This window comes from Colias philodice, chromosome 10, assembly GCF_061535455.1.
Source record: "Colias philodice isolate Cphi_HAF_F1 chromosome 10, ilColPhil1 Martin Lab GWU primary, whole genome shotgun sequence".
NCBI classification, from domain to species: Eukaryota; Metazoa; Arthropoda; class Insecta; order Lepidoptera; family Pieridae; genus Colias; species Colias philodice.
In genome coordinates, this window is record NC_143095.1 from 10,311,506 (window position 1) to 10,328,256 (window position 16,751).

Genomic DNA, 16,751 nt, shown 5'->3' on the forward strand with positions numbered 1-16,751 from the left:
CACAATCGTATATCGATATAATCGTAGTGTTGATGAAGTTGATGATGTTTTTACCAGAAAAAATGTAGTAGGGAGAGAATTCTATTTCTTATCTTATTTTATCAGAGAGGATGGCTTGATTAGGATTAGTATATTAATTACTAGCTGTGCTTCGCGGCTCCCTTCCTCGATAAATGGGCTCTCTAACACCGAAAGAATTTTCCAAATCGGACCAGTAGTTCCTGAGATTAGCGCGTTCAAACAAAAAAACAAACTCTTCAGCTTTTAAATATTAGTATAGATTACCTACTAGCTTTCCACCCGCGGGGCTTCACCCGCTGTTATAAATATAAATACATAGTAGGTATAGGATCCCGATATAAAACGACCTTCACCGAGAATATACCTCAATAAATATATTGCAAATGGATTGCCGAACAAATTTCAGTCCAGAATAAGATTAATTAATTATTGAAAAAAAAAAAGAAATATTTTTAAACATTTCACCGGTTTCATTATTAAACAATTTCTATACCAATCGAAAGTATGAAGCCCAAGATGAAGCCCATAGAAAGCAAACTTTAGGTTGCCTATTTTTTTCCAGTCACAACTATTGGGTTGCCAGGTATAAATAGGTATTAAAGGATTGTACACGAAATACTTTTACCCAGTTATTTCACATTCAAATTTCAATTAAGGTTAAAATCCCAGTGAAAAAAAAAAACAATATTTTAATAAACATTTATTCCACTTATAACTTATACAGAACATGAACGGAATGTCGAAGTAAAAGCTAAATTTTCATCGTACAAACTTTCATTCCCTATTAGGGGATGAATTTTCTAAAATCCTTTCTTAGGGGACGCCTACGTTATGACATCTACCTGCATGCCAAATTTCAGCCCGATACGTCCAGTGGTTTGGGCTGTGCGTTGATAGATCACTATATCAGTCACCTTTGAGTTTTATATATATAGATTGCAGTGATATTTTAGATACTTTATTTTAATTCATAGTTAGATAAATCTTAGTATTATTATTTATTTATTTATTTATTTATTTATAATACTTCGTTTTATTAGTTTTTCTTCAAAAGACAATTCATTATTTACTTGGAAGACATTTCATACAAACAAAATACCTTTACACGATTAATAATACAGGCTAAAGAACAATAAGAAACAACTTAATATTCTATATAACATGATTATTCGAGAATAAGAGACTCATAAAAATTATATAGTTGTTATACTTAAATTTCTAAAAAATAGTGTCTTGAATAATGCAAATGCATTTTACTTTTAAAAAATTGCATTTAAGAAGGTCTCGATTTCATTTAATAATTCTTATTATTATATTAACATCTATATAATATCTTGACATAACCAAAATTTACATAAAAAAAAAGTTTTTTTTTTAATTTATTCATATCAATGGTGGAACAATCTTAGGTTTGTGTGTGCCTGTGTGATTTTGTGTTCATTGCAGGCTTCAATAACTTCTTGATCGTTGTTAGAGCCAGCTGGACTGCCGATGTATTCCACACCAACCTGTATACATACAAATAATATAATTTAAATTTATTAAAAAAAAAAAATAATTTAATAACGCTAAAGTGGGTTGGTGAAAGACTTCTTCGACTTGACATGTCCTTTGTCTATCTCCAAGAGCATTTTGTTTAGAAGCCCTTTATCTAATACTATTACATAAAATGGATATAATTATATTCCTTATTTATTAATAGAACATACAAATATCATATAAACAAAACAGTACAACTATCAGGTCGATTCTTTCCAAACAAGATAGTACAACTTTCCTAATTTTTTTTCCTAAAAATAACCATCAAATCACACAAAACCATTCACAAACCTGCGCAGCCCTATCAATATTGTCTCTGAACGGGAAGAAAGCGTCCGAAGCCAGCGCCACTTTATCCAATTTGGTGATCCATTCGTTTTTCTCTGCTTCTGTGAAAAGGGCCGGAGCAGCTCCCTCGAATAGACCGTTCCATTGGTCTAGCGGTAGGTCTGACCCTGGAATATAGTATGGAATTGTAGACTGTGTATTTGATTTTAGAAATACAATAGTTGAGATTAGTAATAATAAATAGATACACAAATGGCGACACAAAACCGGTCACCCATAGCGGGGGTGTGGTAAATACCACAGATGGTATATCAAAATTTATATTGAATTGATATTGATATTGAATTCATTCGAATAAGGTTGAATTCATTTTGGTATATATATTACCACCTAATGCAAACATTTTTAAATTTAATTTTTTAATGAAACTTAAATATTAATATACATTAATATACACAATAACTTAAATAAATAAAAAAAAACGTGTTACACAGCAATTATTTTCCATTCACTCCTATAAAATCCTCTAAATTTTCCATCACACATAATATTTTGAAAAAAAGCACTTCATAAAACTTACCAATAGTGCCGCTCACGTAGTTATCGATCGCGTTGGCTTGTATCGCGCGACTGATGCCCGCCTTGAAGCGCATAGCCAGCACACGTGGGTGATGCCTTAGCCACCACAGCGCCGCCTTGCCGCCCGCCAGCCGCGTGCAGTGGATGCGCGACTGCTGGCCCGCGCCGATGCCCACCACCTGCCGCGACAACGCACATTGTGCCGTAAGTGTATATACACAGAGCTCAGAATGCCTTGCCGCCCGCCAGCCGCGTGCAGTGGATGCGCGACTGCTGGCCCGCGCCGATGCCTACCACCTGCCGCGACAACGCACATTGTGCCGTAAGTGTATATACACAGAGCTCAGAATGCCTTGCCGCCCGCCAGCCGCGTGCAGTGGATGCGCGACTGCTGGCCCGCGCCGATGCCTACCACCTGCCGCGACAACGCACATTGTGCCGTAAGTGTATATACACAGAGCTCAGAATGCCTTGCCGCCCGCCAGCCGCGTGCAGTGGATGCGCGACTGCTGGCCCGCGCCGATGCCTACCACCTGCCGCGACAACGCACATTGTGCCGTAAGTGTATATACACAGAGCTCAGAATGCCTTGCCGCCCGCCAGCCGCGTGCAGTGGATGCGCGACTGCTGGCCCGCGCCGATGCCTACCACCTGCCGCGACAACGCACATTGTGCCGTAAGTGTATATACACAGAGCTCAGAATGCCTTGCCGCCCGCCAGCCGCGTGCAGTGGATGCGCGACTGCTGGCCCGCGCCGATGCCTACCACCTGCCGCGACAACGCACATTGTGCCGTAAGTGTATATACACAGAGCTCAGAATGCCTTGCCGCCCGCCAGCCGCGTGCAGTGGATGCGCGACTGCTGGCCCGCGCCGATGCCTACCACCTGCCGCGACAACGCACATTGTGCCGTAAGTGTATATACACAGAGCTCAGAATGCCTTGCCGCCTGCCAGCCGCGTGCATTGCATATTGTGTCGTAAGGGTATTTGCATAGAGCTCAAAATGGTATGGTCAATAATTTGGCAATTAACACTCAGAATAGACACAACGAAAAATATATGGTGCGGAACCGATTCATTCTACCACCCACATTATACAAATTTGGATCGCTAATACGGTTTGTAATAGAAAATTCATATAACCTAGGTTTATGACTTTAAACAAAATATAAGAGTAAAAATTCATATTGGGTCAGCACTACATTAATCTATTCTTAGAATATTCACAAGGTAAAAAAAAGTATAATATTTATCTACAATGGATTAGAGTTATCAATATTATCTTTTAGATTATATAAAATTAAATTCAAAACAATAAATTCATCACACAAAAAGTATTACATAAACATCTGCATAGGTTACAAAAAATAAGGTTATATTTATTACATACCTGGCCATCCTTAGCGAAACAAACAGAATTACTCTGCGTGTACTTCAAAGCGATAGTTGCCACTATCAAATCCCTCATAGCGTTCTCCGGAAGATTCTTATTATTTGTCACAATATTCTTGAATAATTCTGCTGTTATTTTAGCGTCGTTCCTGCGCTGTTCTAGTGTGAGACCGAAAATAGTTTTCTGTTCCATCAATTCTGGAGTATAACTTGGGTCCATCTGAAAAAATTGTGACGGAATGCATTTAAAGTTCAATATTTTTCATGTTTTTAGCTAATTGTAACCTATATGGATGCACATAGATACACATAGAACCTGTTTTTTAGATTTTTAGTCGTTAAAAGAATAATAACAGAAACCTTAAGTTAAATATGACAACAAAAAAATATTTTAAGCATTATTAATGTTCAAAAAATACTATAGTAACTCAGGCCCCGGAATCACAGACACAATAGAAAATCTATTGTGTCGTAGACCGATCGGTTCAGGGCTCAATGGGTTAACTATAACAATAATAACAAAATGAGTTAGTTACAATAAATTCACATAAATTACACAACACCCACCTGCAAAACACAATAATTGCCGCCCTTTTTCTTCTTCAGTATATCCAAGGCTTCCTGACTATACCCCGGGGCTATAATACCATCAGATACCTCCCTACTAATAATTTTGGCTGTAACTTCATCACAAGTATGGGAAATAGCAATGAAATCACCGAACGAACTCATTCTATCCGCACCACGTGCTCTTGCGTACGCGCACGCTAGAGGAGTCAATTTTGGCAGTAAATCGCTGACCATACATACTGACGCCTGTAATTAAAAAAAAATTATACAATATTATTAATAGCTAGATTGGAGACTTCTTTTTAAATGTTTAATGACTCAAAAAAAAAAAAACATTTTTTTTGTCTCACTTTTTTAGGGTTCCGTAGCCAAAATGGCAAAAACGGAACCCTTATAGTTTCGTCATGTCCGTCTGTCCGTCTGTCCGTCTGTCCGTCTGTCACAGCCGATTTACTCGGAAACTATAAGTACTACAGTGATGAAATTTGATGGGAATATGTGTTGTATGAACCGCTACAAAAATATGACACTAAATAGTAAAAAAAAGAATTGGGGGTGGGGCCCCCCATACATGTAACTGAGGGATGAAATTTTTTTTTTCGATGTACATACCCGTGTGGGGTATCAATGGAAAGGTCTTTTAAAATGATATAAAGTTTTCTAAAAAACATTTTTCTTAAAGTGAACGGTTTTTGAGATATCAGCTCTCAAAGTCGTAAAAAGTATGTCCCCCCCCCTCTATTTTTATAACTACGGGGTATAAAATTCTAAAAAAAATAGAGGTGATGCATGCTAATTAACTCTTTCAACGATTTTTGGTTTGATCAAAGTATCTCTTATAGTTTTTGAGATAGGTTGATTTAACTGTAATTTATTATATTTGCTGCTACGGAACCCTTTGTGCGCGAGCCCGACTCGCACTTGGCCGGTTTTTATTAACAGTCTAGATTTCTAATACTATGGTATAAAATATGATTGAAGTAACACCGTTAAACTAATTTTTGAAAGTCTAATTAAATTTGGCAAAAAAATGCAACTTGTAAATTATATTGTGGTCGTAAAAACATATTAAATTTATTTAATAGTTTATCTCACCTCCTCTTGTGACAATGGCAACCCTACAGCCGCTCCAGCTGGCGACACGTGCTTGAAACTCGTCGCAGCTGGCAACCCCAGTGCTGCACTGAGCTCATATACCAGTTGCCATGCGTTCAACGCATCGCACAGGTTAATGAAGCCGGGTGAACCGTTCAGGGTTGTTAGCGGAAGTTTGTCTTGTGTGGTAAACACTTGGGCCGGCTTTTGGTGGGGATTCATACCTATAAAATAGATGATGTATTTGTAAGTTGTCTAAATATCAAAGGATTTATTAATAGCACCAGAACAGATTTACAACATCATTTCAAACACACCAATAAAAGTTGCTTATCTATACTAATATTATAAAGAGGAAAAGTTTGTAAGTATGTATGTAAGTATGTATGTATGTATGTATGGTTTTCACGCATAAACTACTGGACCGATTTCAAAAATTCTTTCACCATTAGAAAGCTGCATCTTTACTGAGCAACATAGGCTATATTGCATTTTCAAAAAAATTAGAGATCCTTACCAAAAATGCAATAATGTAACCCAAGGTGTAAAAAAATCCTCAATAAAACTTCTGTCGTCGCGTGCGCTGCGGAATCTATTGAAGATAGAACAAAAAAATGTTCTACGGTATTATAGAATGGATCAATATCTACAAGAAAGTCCGCGATACCATATGTCCATCTTCAGTAGTTATGTTACTACAACAACTTTTTTACGTTTTCAAAGTAAATAGAAGTGCCGACAGTAATCAAACCATGTTATCCATACACATATATTAATCCTTATCCCATTAAATGATGTTTTATTATAGACTGTTTCAATACCAGCAAAATACTTTTTAAATGAAAAGAATTGGATATTCCATTCAAAAGATATAACGAATTTTTAAGTGTCAATCTACAGAAAATAGTAGGTATACTGTTCGAGCAGGCCGTAGTGCGGGGGTCACGGAGGAATTCTACCAATATGCGTCTTGACGGATCACAGTGGGGTTTTGGTCGGTAGGAATCCGATCATAACCATAACATATCTATGAAAGATTTCCCCACTAAAACAAAAAAAAAAAAGGCCGTAGTGCGGGACGGGGTAAAGGTGATTTTCATGTGATTAAAAATTAAACCTATAGTCCGACCTATAGTAGACTTTTCACTGTAACGATATTGCTATCTATGCGGGTGAAACCGCAGGGCATTGCTAGTCATTGATAAAACATTATCATAAGCTTTGTTCAAAAAGATAAGCCACATTTAAAATTAAAAAAGCTATTATTTACATTTTAGGTGGGACTCTTACCATTTTAACCATCAGAGAGCTATTAAACAACAAAGTTATATTATGAAATGTGCCCAAAAAGATAAAGTTTGTATGCCATCTATGTCTATCAGATACAGGTAATAGAGCAGAACTATTATTTATATTCTTATTTTTTTTTTTATAAATTTATTGTATAATTCAGTAAACAAGCACTAAGCAGTTAATTGAAAAAAACATAATCTTACCATATCTGAGTGTTAACTGTGACTGTCCAGCGGAATACTGTTTACGGAAGTAATCCGAAATCGCTGTGTCGTATTGCGACGTGTGTGTGAACGCCTTTAGAGCTAGTCTTTGCCTAAACAAAAAGGAAAAATTCAATCAATTTTTTTTAAATATAATATTAAAAGTTTTAAAATGATTATAATTTTTGTTTGCTACTGATATTTCAAGTCCCTATATTGAACAGGAATTGATGAAACTTGATGTTCTTAACCTAAAATTATTATCATCATCAGGATAATAAATACGTTCACATATATAGGCAATTTACATCAGACAAAATTTACTTCACACAAACAAACATAATTCAATTTTAACACACAATCTATAGACAATTTACTTAACACAAACAAACATACAAATTCACACAAACCTAGTCTCCAAAGACGTTTGCCGATCAGTATTCTTCTTTAATTCCTCGATAACCACATTATAATCCGCCGGATCGCATATAACAGTCACTCTATCATGGTTCTTAGCCGCAGCTCTTAATAGCGTCACTCCTCCAATATCGATGTTCTCTACTGCATCAGCTATTGTGACGTTTGGTTTGGAAACTGTCTCCACAAATGGGTATAGGTTGCAAACTACTACGCTTATCATGTCGTAGTTCTGGCGTTTCATGTCGGCTTGGTCGGAGTCGGTGAGCCTGGAACATAACATCTATAAGATATCCATTCGTGTGAAATTTTGTTATTATAAAGATAACACACCTAATGTGTATTTACTATTTAACTACAAGAAGTATAACATTTTCTGTATAAAATTCTTCTAGGACCGCTTTTGACTCATCAATTAACAAAGTAATTATTGAAGTGAAAACTTCTTTAGCGGCGTTGAGCACTTTTTCTGTAATGGGTATAAAATCTTAAACTCGCGTCAGGACACGTGACCTGATCGAAAAAGCGTAAGACGGATACCATTCCAAATTATCAAACATGCTCAACGTTAATAATCAAGTTTTCACTTCTGCCGGCACTCCCGGAGTGCAACCCGTCTTTTTTTACCAACAGATCAGTATTTAGCTATACCCAAACTTTTACAAACCTCGATAATATTCCGGCATGCACAGCTGGATGCAAGGACTTGACTCGTCCTCCCAGCATTTCCGGAGCCCCAGTGATGTCTGACACATCGAGCACTTTCAGACCAGCATTGCGTAGAGCTGCTGCAGTACCTCCGCTACCGACGAGGTTCAGACCGATCTCGGAAAGGTATTTTGCAAGTGGCAACAGACCAGTCTTGTCCGAAACGCTTAAAAGCGCTGTGAACAATGAAATGGAAGATAAATAGGAATATTTTTTTCGAGATGCGTTTTATTTTCGGTATTTTTTTATTATTTTTTATTCTTATCTCATTTCAAAGTTTATATTACATATTAATCAAATACTTTTGATTATATGTGAACGGAAAAAAAGATGCAGTAAATCAACAGCTAGTCAATCGTATACAATATACATAATTATTTTCACATGTATTACAAACAATAAAAACTACTACTGTTTTTTGTGACTGCTCATTGTACATGTACTAGTAAATTAATTAAGGTCATTGACTCAATTAGTTATGAAATTTGTTGTACTAAACATTGGAAAGTTGTTATTGGGTTTCATTATTTTACATGCTACTATGCAAGTCTTATAAAAACTTGGTTCATTATCATAATATGCTATTTCCAATTTATACAACTAGACTAATCGATAAGTGAATTCATTTTTTGTAAAAATAGAGTAAAATATTTTATCAATTTTTAGAATTCTTTATACAGAAGAGAATGAGAACAATTTTTTATAATATCAGCATTTTTTTTGTTGCATAAGGGTTGATAATTAACGATCCATTTTTTATAAGTTCAACTTTACGGCATTTATGTTACACCTGACGCTATCATAAATCACAATATTATACAAGTTATGTTATTTTAAATAATAACAAATTATTAATGAAAATTATATTGCGTCATTTTAAATTACTTAAATTATTTAAAAAATGTATGCTTACCCAATTTTCCATTAGCAGCCATGTTGATAGTTCAATTGATAAATTTCAACTGATCTCTAAATATAACAGCAAGTTCAATATCACTTGACCTTTTACAGGGGTTCTGATAACAAAATAATAAATAAATTAGGGTTGTCAAAAAATAACTAAGTCAAGATAAAAAAAGTCATGTTATTTTAATTAGGTAATAATAAAAGATAGGAAGATAATAAATCTGTTGAAGTTAGCTCTTACTTTAATGGATTTTATTATATTATATGGCTATTTTAATTTTTACTCATCAGTTTGTAAATTTACAGTTTGGATGATTATATTCACTCTATACATGCATTAAAATAGTATTTTATAGGGAGTGTTGGATATTTTTATTAAAAATGTCTTGAGTGACAGCCCTTACCATATTTTAAATGATGAAAATACTGACGTAATTGTTATTACCGCAATGTCACTGACACAACAACAAGATGAAGAAAATAACAATATAATTTGACCTTTTTAGTACTACTTATCAAGTACGGTTAAATTATATTTTTACATTTTATAGCATTTGAATGCTTTATAAATAAGCTTTTTTAAAGAATCGAAAAACTCAATCAAATGTTTTCTATTCTTAAAATCTCAATTACAGTTTAAATTGCAATGAATTTAAATAAATACAAATTTGCTGCTTTAAAATAGAAAAATATGTATATTGTTTTTTGAAATAGGTACATACATTATCACTAACATAGTCTTTAATGATAATCAAGCTAAATACACACCTAGACCTAATGGAATATAGGAAATTCAAATTAAAAAATTACTTAATTGCAAGGTAAAGTTTAAAAATTAATCTTTTCATTGCTAGTATATATTTTGTTTAGATTGTTTTAATAACATAGGTGAAATTAATAAAACTTTTAGAGAGCGATGTTTGCGATCTTATTGGAAAAGCGAAACTCATATAGAAAATCTACGCAAAAACAGGTTAGAAAGCTGATAACTAATAAATATAGAATACTTGAACACAGACAGATATTACGTATGTAGTTATATTATTTCTTTCAGTACCTTTCCAATAAATAACAAAATAAGTACCTACTTAATGTATGTACAGCGGCTAACGGGAACAACCGGAACATTATTAATTAATAAATATCTAATATTTAATAAACTATCTGGTTGCATACAGATCTTATAAGTAATAAATATGCCACTTACCTTAAATGCGAAGTAAAAGAGCGATTGATTATCGGTTGAATACAAACAGTAAATAAATTCAGAATAATCGAAAGAAATTAATTTTAGGCACGCAATACAAATTACAAACACATTTATTTGACAGTTGACACATCCCACATGGAGGAAATTTGACAAATGACAATATAGCTGTTGACGTCAGACGTGACATCAACTATATAAGAAGTTATAAATGGCTTTATAGTTCATATTAATTGTACATAGGTATTTACGTCTATCAGATTTTATCATAATATTATAATAAAACACCAAAATTCACTTGAAAACTAATGACATTCCTAAATCATAATTCTTATCTTTTTTTAAACGTCCATGTCTTATTATTCTTATGTCTTATGTCATAACACATGTCGGATGTCAATTGTCAAAGTCAAACTTGCATGCTGATATCTGTTGATATCCATCTATATTACTTGCTCTGTGATATCCATGCGTTTTTCTTTTATATATTATTTTATATCGATACATTAATTAAAAACTAACAATTAAAACTAGTTTTATCAATAATGTCTGAACCTATAGTGCCTACAAAGCCACCAGGTAAAAGTTGGCGCGAAATAAATCAGGAAAGAAAAGCTCTCAAGCGTCAGCGAAATGAAGAGAAGATTGTGAAGAGGGAAAAAAGAGTGTTATTAGAGAAAGAATTGGAAGAAAAAGTTAAGGAGGAAACAGAGAAAGAGAAAAAGTATGCTGAGATTTCAACTGTTAGTATAGCAGTGCCGGGTTCTATATTGGAAAATGCTCAATCTGCGGAATTACGAACATATTTAGCTGGTCAAATAGCTCGGGCAGCTTGTGTGTTTTGCGTGGACGAGGTGATAGTATTCGATGATATAGGGGACCAATTGAACACGAAAAAATCTAAACTAGATGATGGAGATGGTGTTATAGTCGCACGAAAAAGTTGCGTACAACTTGCAAGGATTTTACAATATTTAGAATGCCCACAATATTTACGAAAACATTTTTTCCCTATTCATAAAGATTTGGAGTTTGCTGGGCTTCTAAATCCTCTTGATGCACCTCATCATTTGAGAATGTCTAATGATTTTAAATTTAGGTTAGTATTTTTTGTTGCTATAATTCAAAACAATACCACCTCATACATTTTATGTGAAGATAAGATATATACCTATTAAAACATTTTTTTTCCAGAGAAGGAATAACAATGAACAAGAAAGTAAAGCCAGGTAAAGGATCACAGGTTAACGTGGGTTTATTGAAAGATGTATCAACGGATAAGTTACTCAGTCCTGGAATAAGGGTTACTGTTCGAATGTTGCCAACACCCGAGGGTAGTAAGAAGTTAAAAGGGAAGATTGTCAGTCTGGCAACACCGAGAGCTGAGACAGGTGTATATTGGGGCTATACAGTGAGGATAGCCAACAGTTTGAGTCAAGTTTTCACACAGTGCCCATATAAAGATGGGTAAGTAAATCCTTTCTATTTTCTAATAGTAATTAGAAATTGTCTGTCTTACCGCAAACAACTTTAGACAGGGTTTATCTTTATGCGCGGGTTCTCTTTAATCTGCTTTTGTCGTATTTAACATAGACAACTATTAAAGTGACAGATCCCTGGTTTAAAGTTAGACTGTGTTTAAATGGTTTTGTGTTAAGACCATGTCTGTTTACTGCTAGGAAAAATGTATAGATGCATGGTAATCTTCATTAATATTGAAGTGGGTTGTTAATAAATGTGATGGGTATTTTCTATCAGTTCTGCAACTAAGTATATTTTAAGTCCTGATTTTTTTCAGATATGACCTTACTGTTGGTACATCAGATAAAGGGACACCAATAGATGATATGCCTGAAAAGCAGGTGGGATACAACCATGCTTTAATAGTGTTTGGAGGTCTCCATGGAATAGAAGCGGCATTAGAAAGTGATGAACAGCTTCAAGTCAATGACGCCAGTTTACTCTTTAACCATTATGTTAACGTTCTTCCAAATCAAGGTTCCAGAACAATCCGTACTGAAGAAGCAATATTAATTGCACTCACAAGCCTCCAAACAAAATTAAACCCTAAAAACGCTCCTATGGTCTTCAAAGATACAGGAATTGCTACCAGTTCTACTTATCCTGTGCAAAAGGTTGACAATACAAATTCAGTAGCTAATAATATAGATTTAAGTAAATTTGATTAAATAAAAAAAAAAAAACAAAAATGAAAAAATAAAATTTTTATTCAACCATAACCTATCAAAATGGAAGACAATACTTATAGGAATGTGTACTTTGAGTACTTAACAATAATATTCAATTTGTTGTAACTTTGGTATGAGCTATTTTAGAATGGCCTTCTGTACTGTATCTCTCAATAGTTTGATAGTTGCGGCTTGATCTTTTGACCCAGTGACGGCAGTCCCTGATACAATCATATTTGCTCCAGCCTGTAAATAAAATTAGATTTTAATACTTATTCTCATAACATTATAGTTGATTATTGAAAATATTACATAAGTAATTGTATTTCTATGAAATATAACTAAGCTTGTATTTCAAATAGAAAGTTAAGAAATTGAATGGAAATAAATAAATAAAACTGAAAAGCACTTGCTCAATGATTGTAATACTATGTTAGTTTAACTTTATAAGAAAAAAGTTTAGATTTTCTTACTATGAAACTCCAAAGCTATTTTTTTTTAATTATAACAAGAAACTTACACTAGCACAACATCCTATAGTAGTGGGTCCAACCCCCCCATCCACCTCTATATCCAAAAGAGGATATTGTTCCCTCAAGTAGCGAACTTTCTCCATCTGGTCCTCCATGAACTTCTGGCCCCCGAAACCAGGTTCTACCGTCATAATAAGCACCATATCTGCTATGGATATATATTTCACCACCTCTGAGACTGGGGTTCCTGGTTTAATAGCTACGCCAACCTGAAAAATATGTTACAGGTCAATTAAGTTGATTTTTCTTTGATATATTTTAATTCAGTAAAAGTAATAGCTCTTCTCTATTGTTACACTAATGCTGTTCTTATTGAACTACAAACAGTCACATAAAATAGTAGTAAATATAGTATGAATTGTATATGTAGTATATTATTATTAGTCTGTGGTATGAATATAGAATGATCTCACCTTCATGCCATTTTCTTTGATTTTTCTGCAAATTTGTTCTACATTGTCTACCGGCTCTATATGGAATGTATATTGATTTACCCCAGCATCAGCAATTGGTGATATCCACTGTAAGTTTAAATAAATTCAATGTTTTTTCATAAATTACATAGATGCCTGTTTGTTGAATTGAAAAACATGGCCGCAGCTCTGTTGGGGACAATTTAATAATATTTTTTCTTGTTTTTATCTTGCTTTATGGTTTTATCTTGGTGTAATGTATTTTTTTGAATATAGAAATTTAATATATTTATCAAAATACTTAAATCCTAGGTTATGTTACCAAATTATTAAAAAAAGGGTATGTTAAGTATATGTGTAAAAGCTTACTGCTTTAGTAATTGTAGAATTTTAACGTTTATTGGTACTTTTAATTTTGTTTTTACCTGTTCAGGGTTAGCAACCATCATATGAGTTTCAAAAAATGCATCTTGGATTCTGCTTCGGAGGCATTTTACAACGGGATGGCCAAAAGTAAGGTTAGGTACAAATTGTCCATCCATTACATCTAAATGTAAATAATCAGCTCCATTGTCTAACAATTTCTGCGATTCTTCATAAAGTTTAGATAAATCCGAATTAAGTATAGATGGTCCAATTAATGCTTTTAAATGTCTACTCATTTTTGGGTTTTGTTTATAATATAATCGGAAAATTAAAGAAACACAGGGTAAAATTTATAGATTTATACTGTTACGTACATAAAAAAAAAATATAAATGAAACTCGCTGAAAGTTTTAGTCGTGTTTTAGTTGTTGAAACAAAAGATCAAACAAATTTGACCTGAAAAGTCAAAACAAATTTGACCTGTGATTTGACACTAAAAGTTCGAATGAAGGACGTGAATGTATTGCCATAAAAAATAAAACCCTCGTGAATAGGTATGCCGCAGAGGTTACACACTATTTTCAGGTTTTTACACAGTTTTTATGTTCATTATACATGAAAAAAGAAATAATATTTTTTTTATTATTAAAATTTTAACGTGTATACTTAATATATATTTATTGTAATTACTTTTTTCTACATTAATTGTATTATTAAACAGTCTAATCACAATATTATGTATTTACCATGTTCACAATTTATTTTCTGATTTCTTTTTATTATTCCACCGCAACAAATTAACTTTTCATTCATCATGAGCCCATTCATACAGGCCTCCTATCACCTATGAGGGCTATGGCCATGATCCATAACCATGGCAAATAAAATACGAACTTTGATTTTGAAAATAACGGTTTCTTTACAATGTCTTCCTTTCTCATTCCAATCAGTGGTGACGACTGACGACTGACGGCGATAAAAACAATGCGGATAAATTGAAAAATCAATTTATTTCTTGCACACTGATCTGATCTCAAACCTGAGACTTTTAAATTTAAAATTGAAATCCTAACCACTGCCTGATATAATAATTACGTTCATTAAAAAAATGACAACTTTTAACTGAGTATAGTGCATTGGGGGAATTTCGAATGAGGGGTAATTTCGGAAGATTGTGAATACCACTTCAGAGCATCGCTTTATCGTAAGTATCGTGAAGTAAGGGCATGAAGATATATAGGTTTGATATTATTAGCATACATATTTGCTTAATCTATCACTAGATACTTATTAATTGAACTTATACGTATTTACCCCGTGGCCGGAATTACCCCGGAATTACCCCAATACACCTTAGGTATCTAGGTAAGTGCGATCTGGGTTTAACTGCACGTTTTGAGTTTGAGTGTAAATCGAAATACCTACCTAATAATAAAACTAAATAGGTATAAGTAATACAAAACGTTTTGTAAAATCTACATATTTTATAATATGATTAGGTCTAGGTATGTCGTGACTCGTGCTTTCGAAAATTTTCGTACCTGTCTGTACTCTGTACCATCTAGGTATGCATGGAACAGGATGGAAGGATCAAAAATAAATCGAGAGATTTTTAATGTTTACAATAATGATAATTATAGATTTTATGCAAGCCATTGTAATAAATAAACAATAGAAATTATTTGGAGTCCCTTCTTGAAGGAACATGACGAGCAATAACAGTCTTTAATAACAGCTTCATTGTAATAAACTTTCAAATCATCCACAATATTTTCCACGAATTTATCTTTATCAACAATCTGTGTACTATGATCTTCATATTGTTTATCCGATTCTGGCTCGGTCGGTTCGTACACAATTTTAAATTCGTAATTACTTCTCGACTTATCTTTACGTCTTGTTGTTTTCTCATCATATTCTTCAAATGACTCCTCACTATCATCTTCGTAAACTTGCTCGGTTGTTGGCTTTTTATGTTTTCTATTCTTATGATGCTTTGGTCGTTTTGAATCGCTTATAACATCTGGATGGTAATATATATTACTCAAATCTGCCACGGTTCCGACAAAATATGGGGAGTAGGTAATATAAAAAGGATATGACGTCGTTGAACTTACTGGATATGTCCTAGAACATTTCGAATGCGCATTGGGATCAGAAGCATGAAATGCCTCTGTAAAATGCAGCTTACTATCTTCTTGGTTTTTAGGGAAATGGGCATGGCTTTTTGTTGTTTGCGAGTTAAAATTGGTACACGTACATTGTTTCGTAAAATGATGTAAAAGTGATGACGTTTTAATTTTCTTGTGCAATTTTCCAGAGAGACTCCTTAATTCAAGTACTTTTTCTTTATCAGAATTATTGTTATTAGATTCGCTATTAGGTTTAAGTGATACCTGAGTTTCTTCACTTTTTATTGGCGTATTATCAATGTTTTTCATGTGTTGTTCGAAATTGTATTTCTTTTCATTATTAGATTCAAGTTTTTCGATCGGCCACATTTGTTTTAGCTCAAGGGTTGGTGTAGGTATACTACCCCTTGTCCGTATATAAACTGTTGGTGGATGGGTTGTATCTTTCTCATAGATTTGTTGTTTTATAGATAACATTTCATCAGATAACATTTTGTCGAAAATATTAGCTTTTAAATCAGGCTTTTTAGTCTCAGTACTAATTAAGACATGAAATAATGTCCGAGGAGTAGCAGTATTAGTATTGCCGAATATATTTGAAACTGAAATGTTAATAAATATTAACTCTACAATGTCTATAAATCTAATAGATGATATTATATTAGGTAGGTAGGTAAGTAACAATTAGGTTTCATTTTAAATACCATTTGAAATGAACAAAGATCCCTCAGATGTATTTTCATCCTTAAGAATTGTATAGCTATAGATAGATAACTGAAACTGCATTAGAAATATAATTAAAAATACAATAAACATAACCAAAATCTAATATATTTACATTTTAATTACACTGTTACTTCATATTATGACAGAAATTTAATAAGGACCGAGGCAATA

General features: G+C 33.5%; 4 protein-coding genes across 4 annotated transcripts; 1 reads left to right on the forward strand and 3 right to left on the reverse strand.

Annotated features, from left to right (window-relative positions):
- Positions 1-1,055: 1,055 nt before the first annotated feature.
- LOC149485435 (bifunctional purine biosynthesis protein ATIC) lies at positions 1,056-10,364 on the reverse strand. The gene is made up of 11 exons (XM_089700298.1): positions 10,222-10,364; positions 9,022-9,124; positions 8,068-8,284; positions 7,394-7,669; positions 6,984-7,096; positions 5,488-5,711; positions 4,390-4,638; positions 3,821-4,042; positions 2,429-2,606; positions 1,852-2,015; positions 1,056-1,529 (listed from the first exon to the last, which is right to left on the reverse strand). Exons 2-11 carry the CDS (start codon positions 9,041-9,043, stop codon positions 1,410-1,412), a joined length of 1,785 nt encoding a protein of 594 aa, XP_089556424.1. The 5' UTR covers positions 9,044-9,124; positions 10,222-10,364; the 3' UTR covers positions 1,056-1,409.
- Positions 10,365-10,687: 323 nt separating this feature from the next.
- LOC149485436 (28S rRNA (uridine-N(3))-methyltransferase) lies at positions 10,688-12,476 on the forward strand. Its single transcript, XM_089700244.1, has 3 exons — positions 10,688-11,320; positions 11,416-11,688; positions 12,020-12,476. Exons 1-3 carry the CDS (start codon positions 10,767-10,769, stop codon positions 12,408-12,410), a joined length of 1,218 nt encoding a protein of 405 aa, XP_089556370.1. The 5' UTR covers positions 10,688-10,766; the 3' UTR covers positions 12,411-12,476.
- Rpe (ribulose-phosphate 3-epimerase) lies at positions 12,432-14,203 on the reverse strand. Its single transcript, XM_089700245.1, has 4 exons — positions 13,782-14,203; positions 13,357-13,464; positions 12,931-13,152; positions 12,432-12,656 (listed from the first exon to the last, which is right to left on the reverse strand). The coding sequence occupies exons 1-4, from the start codon at positions 14,016-14,018 to the stop codon at positions 12,549-12,551; spliced, it is 675 nt and encodes a 224-aa protein (XP_089556371.1). The 5' UTR covers positions 14,019-14,203; the 3' UTR covers positions 12,432-12,548.
- A 1,148-nt stretch (positions 14,204-15,351) lies between these two features.
- Positions 15,352-16,670, reverse strand: LOC149485438 (uncharacterized). Its single transcript, XM_089699631.1, has 2 exons — positions 16,559-16,670; positions 15,352-16,456 (listed from the first exon to the last, which is right to left on the reverse strand). The coding sequence occupies exons 1-2, from the start codon at positions 16,668-16,670 to the stop codon at positions 15,366-15,368; spliced, it is 1,203 nt and encodes a 400-aa protein (XP_089555757.1). The 3' UTR covers positions 15,352-15,365.
- Between the last annotated feature and the right edge of the window lie 81 nt (positions 16,671-16,751).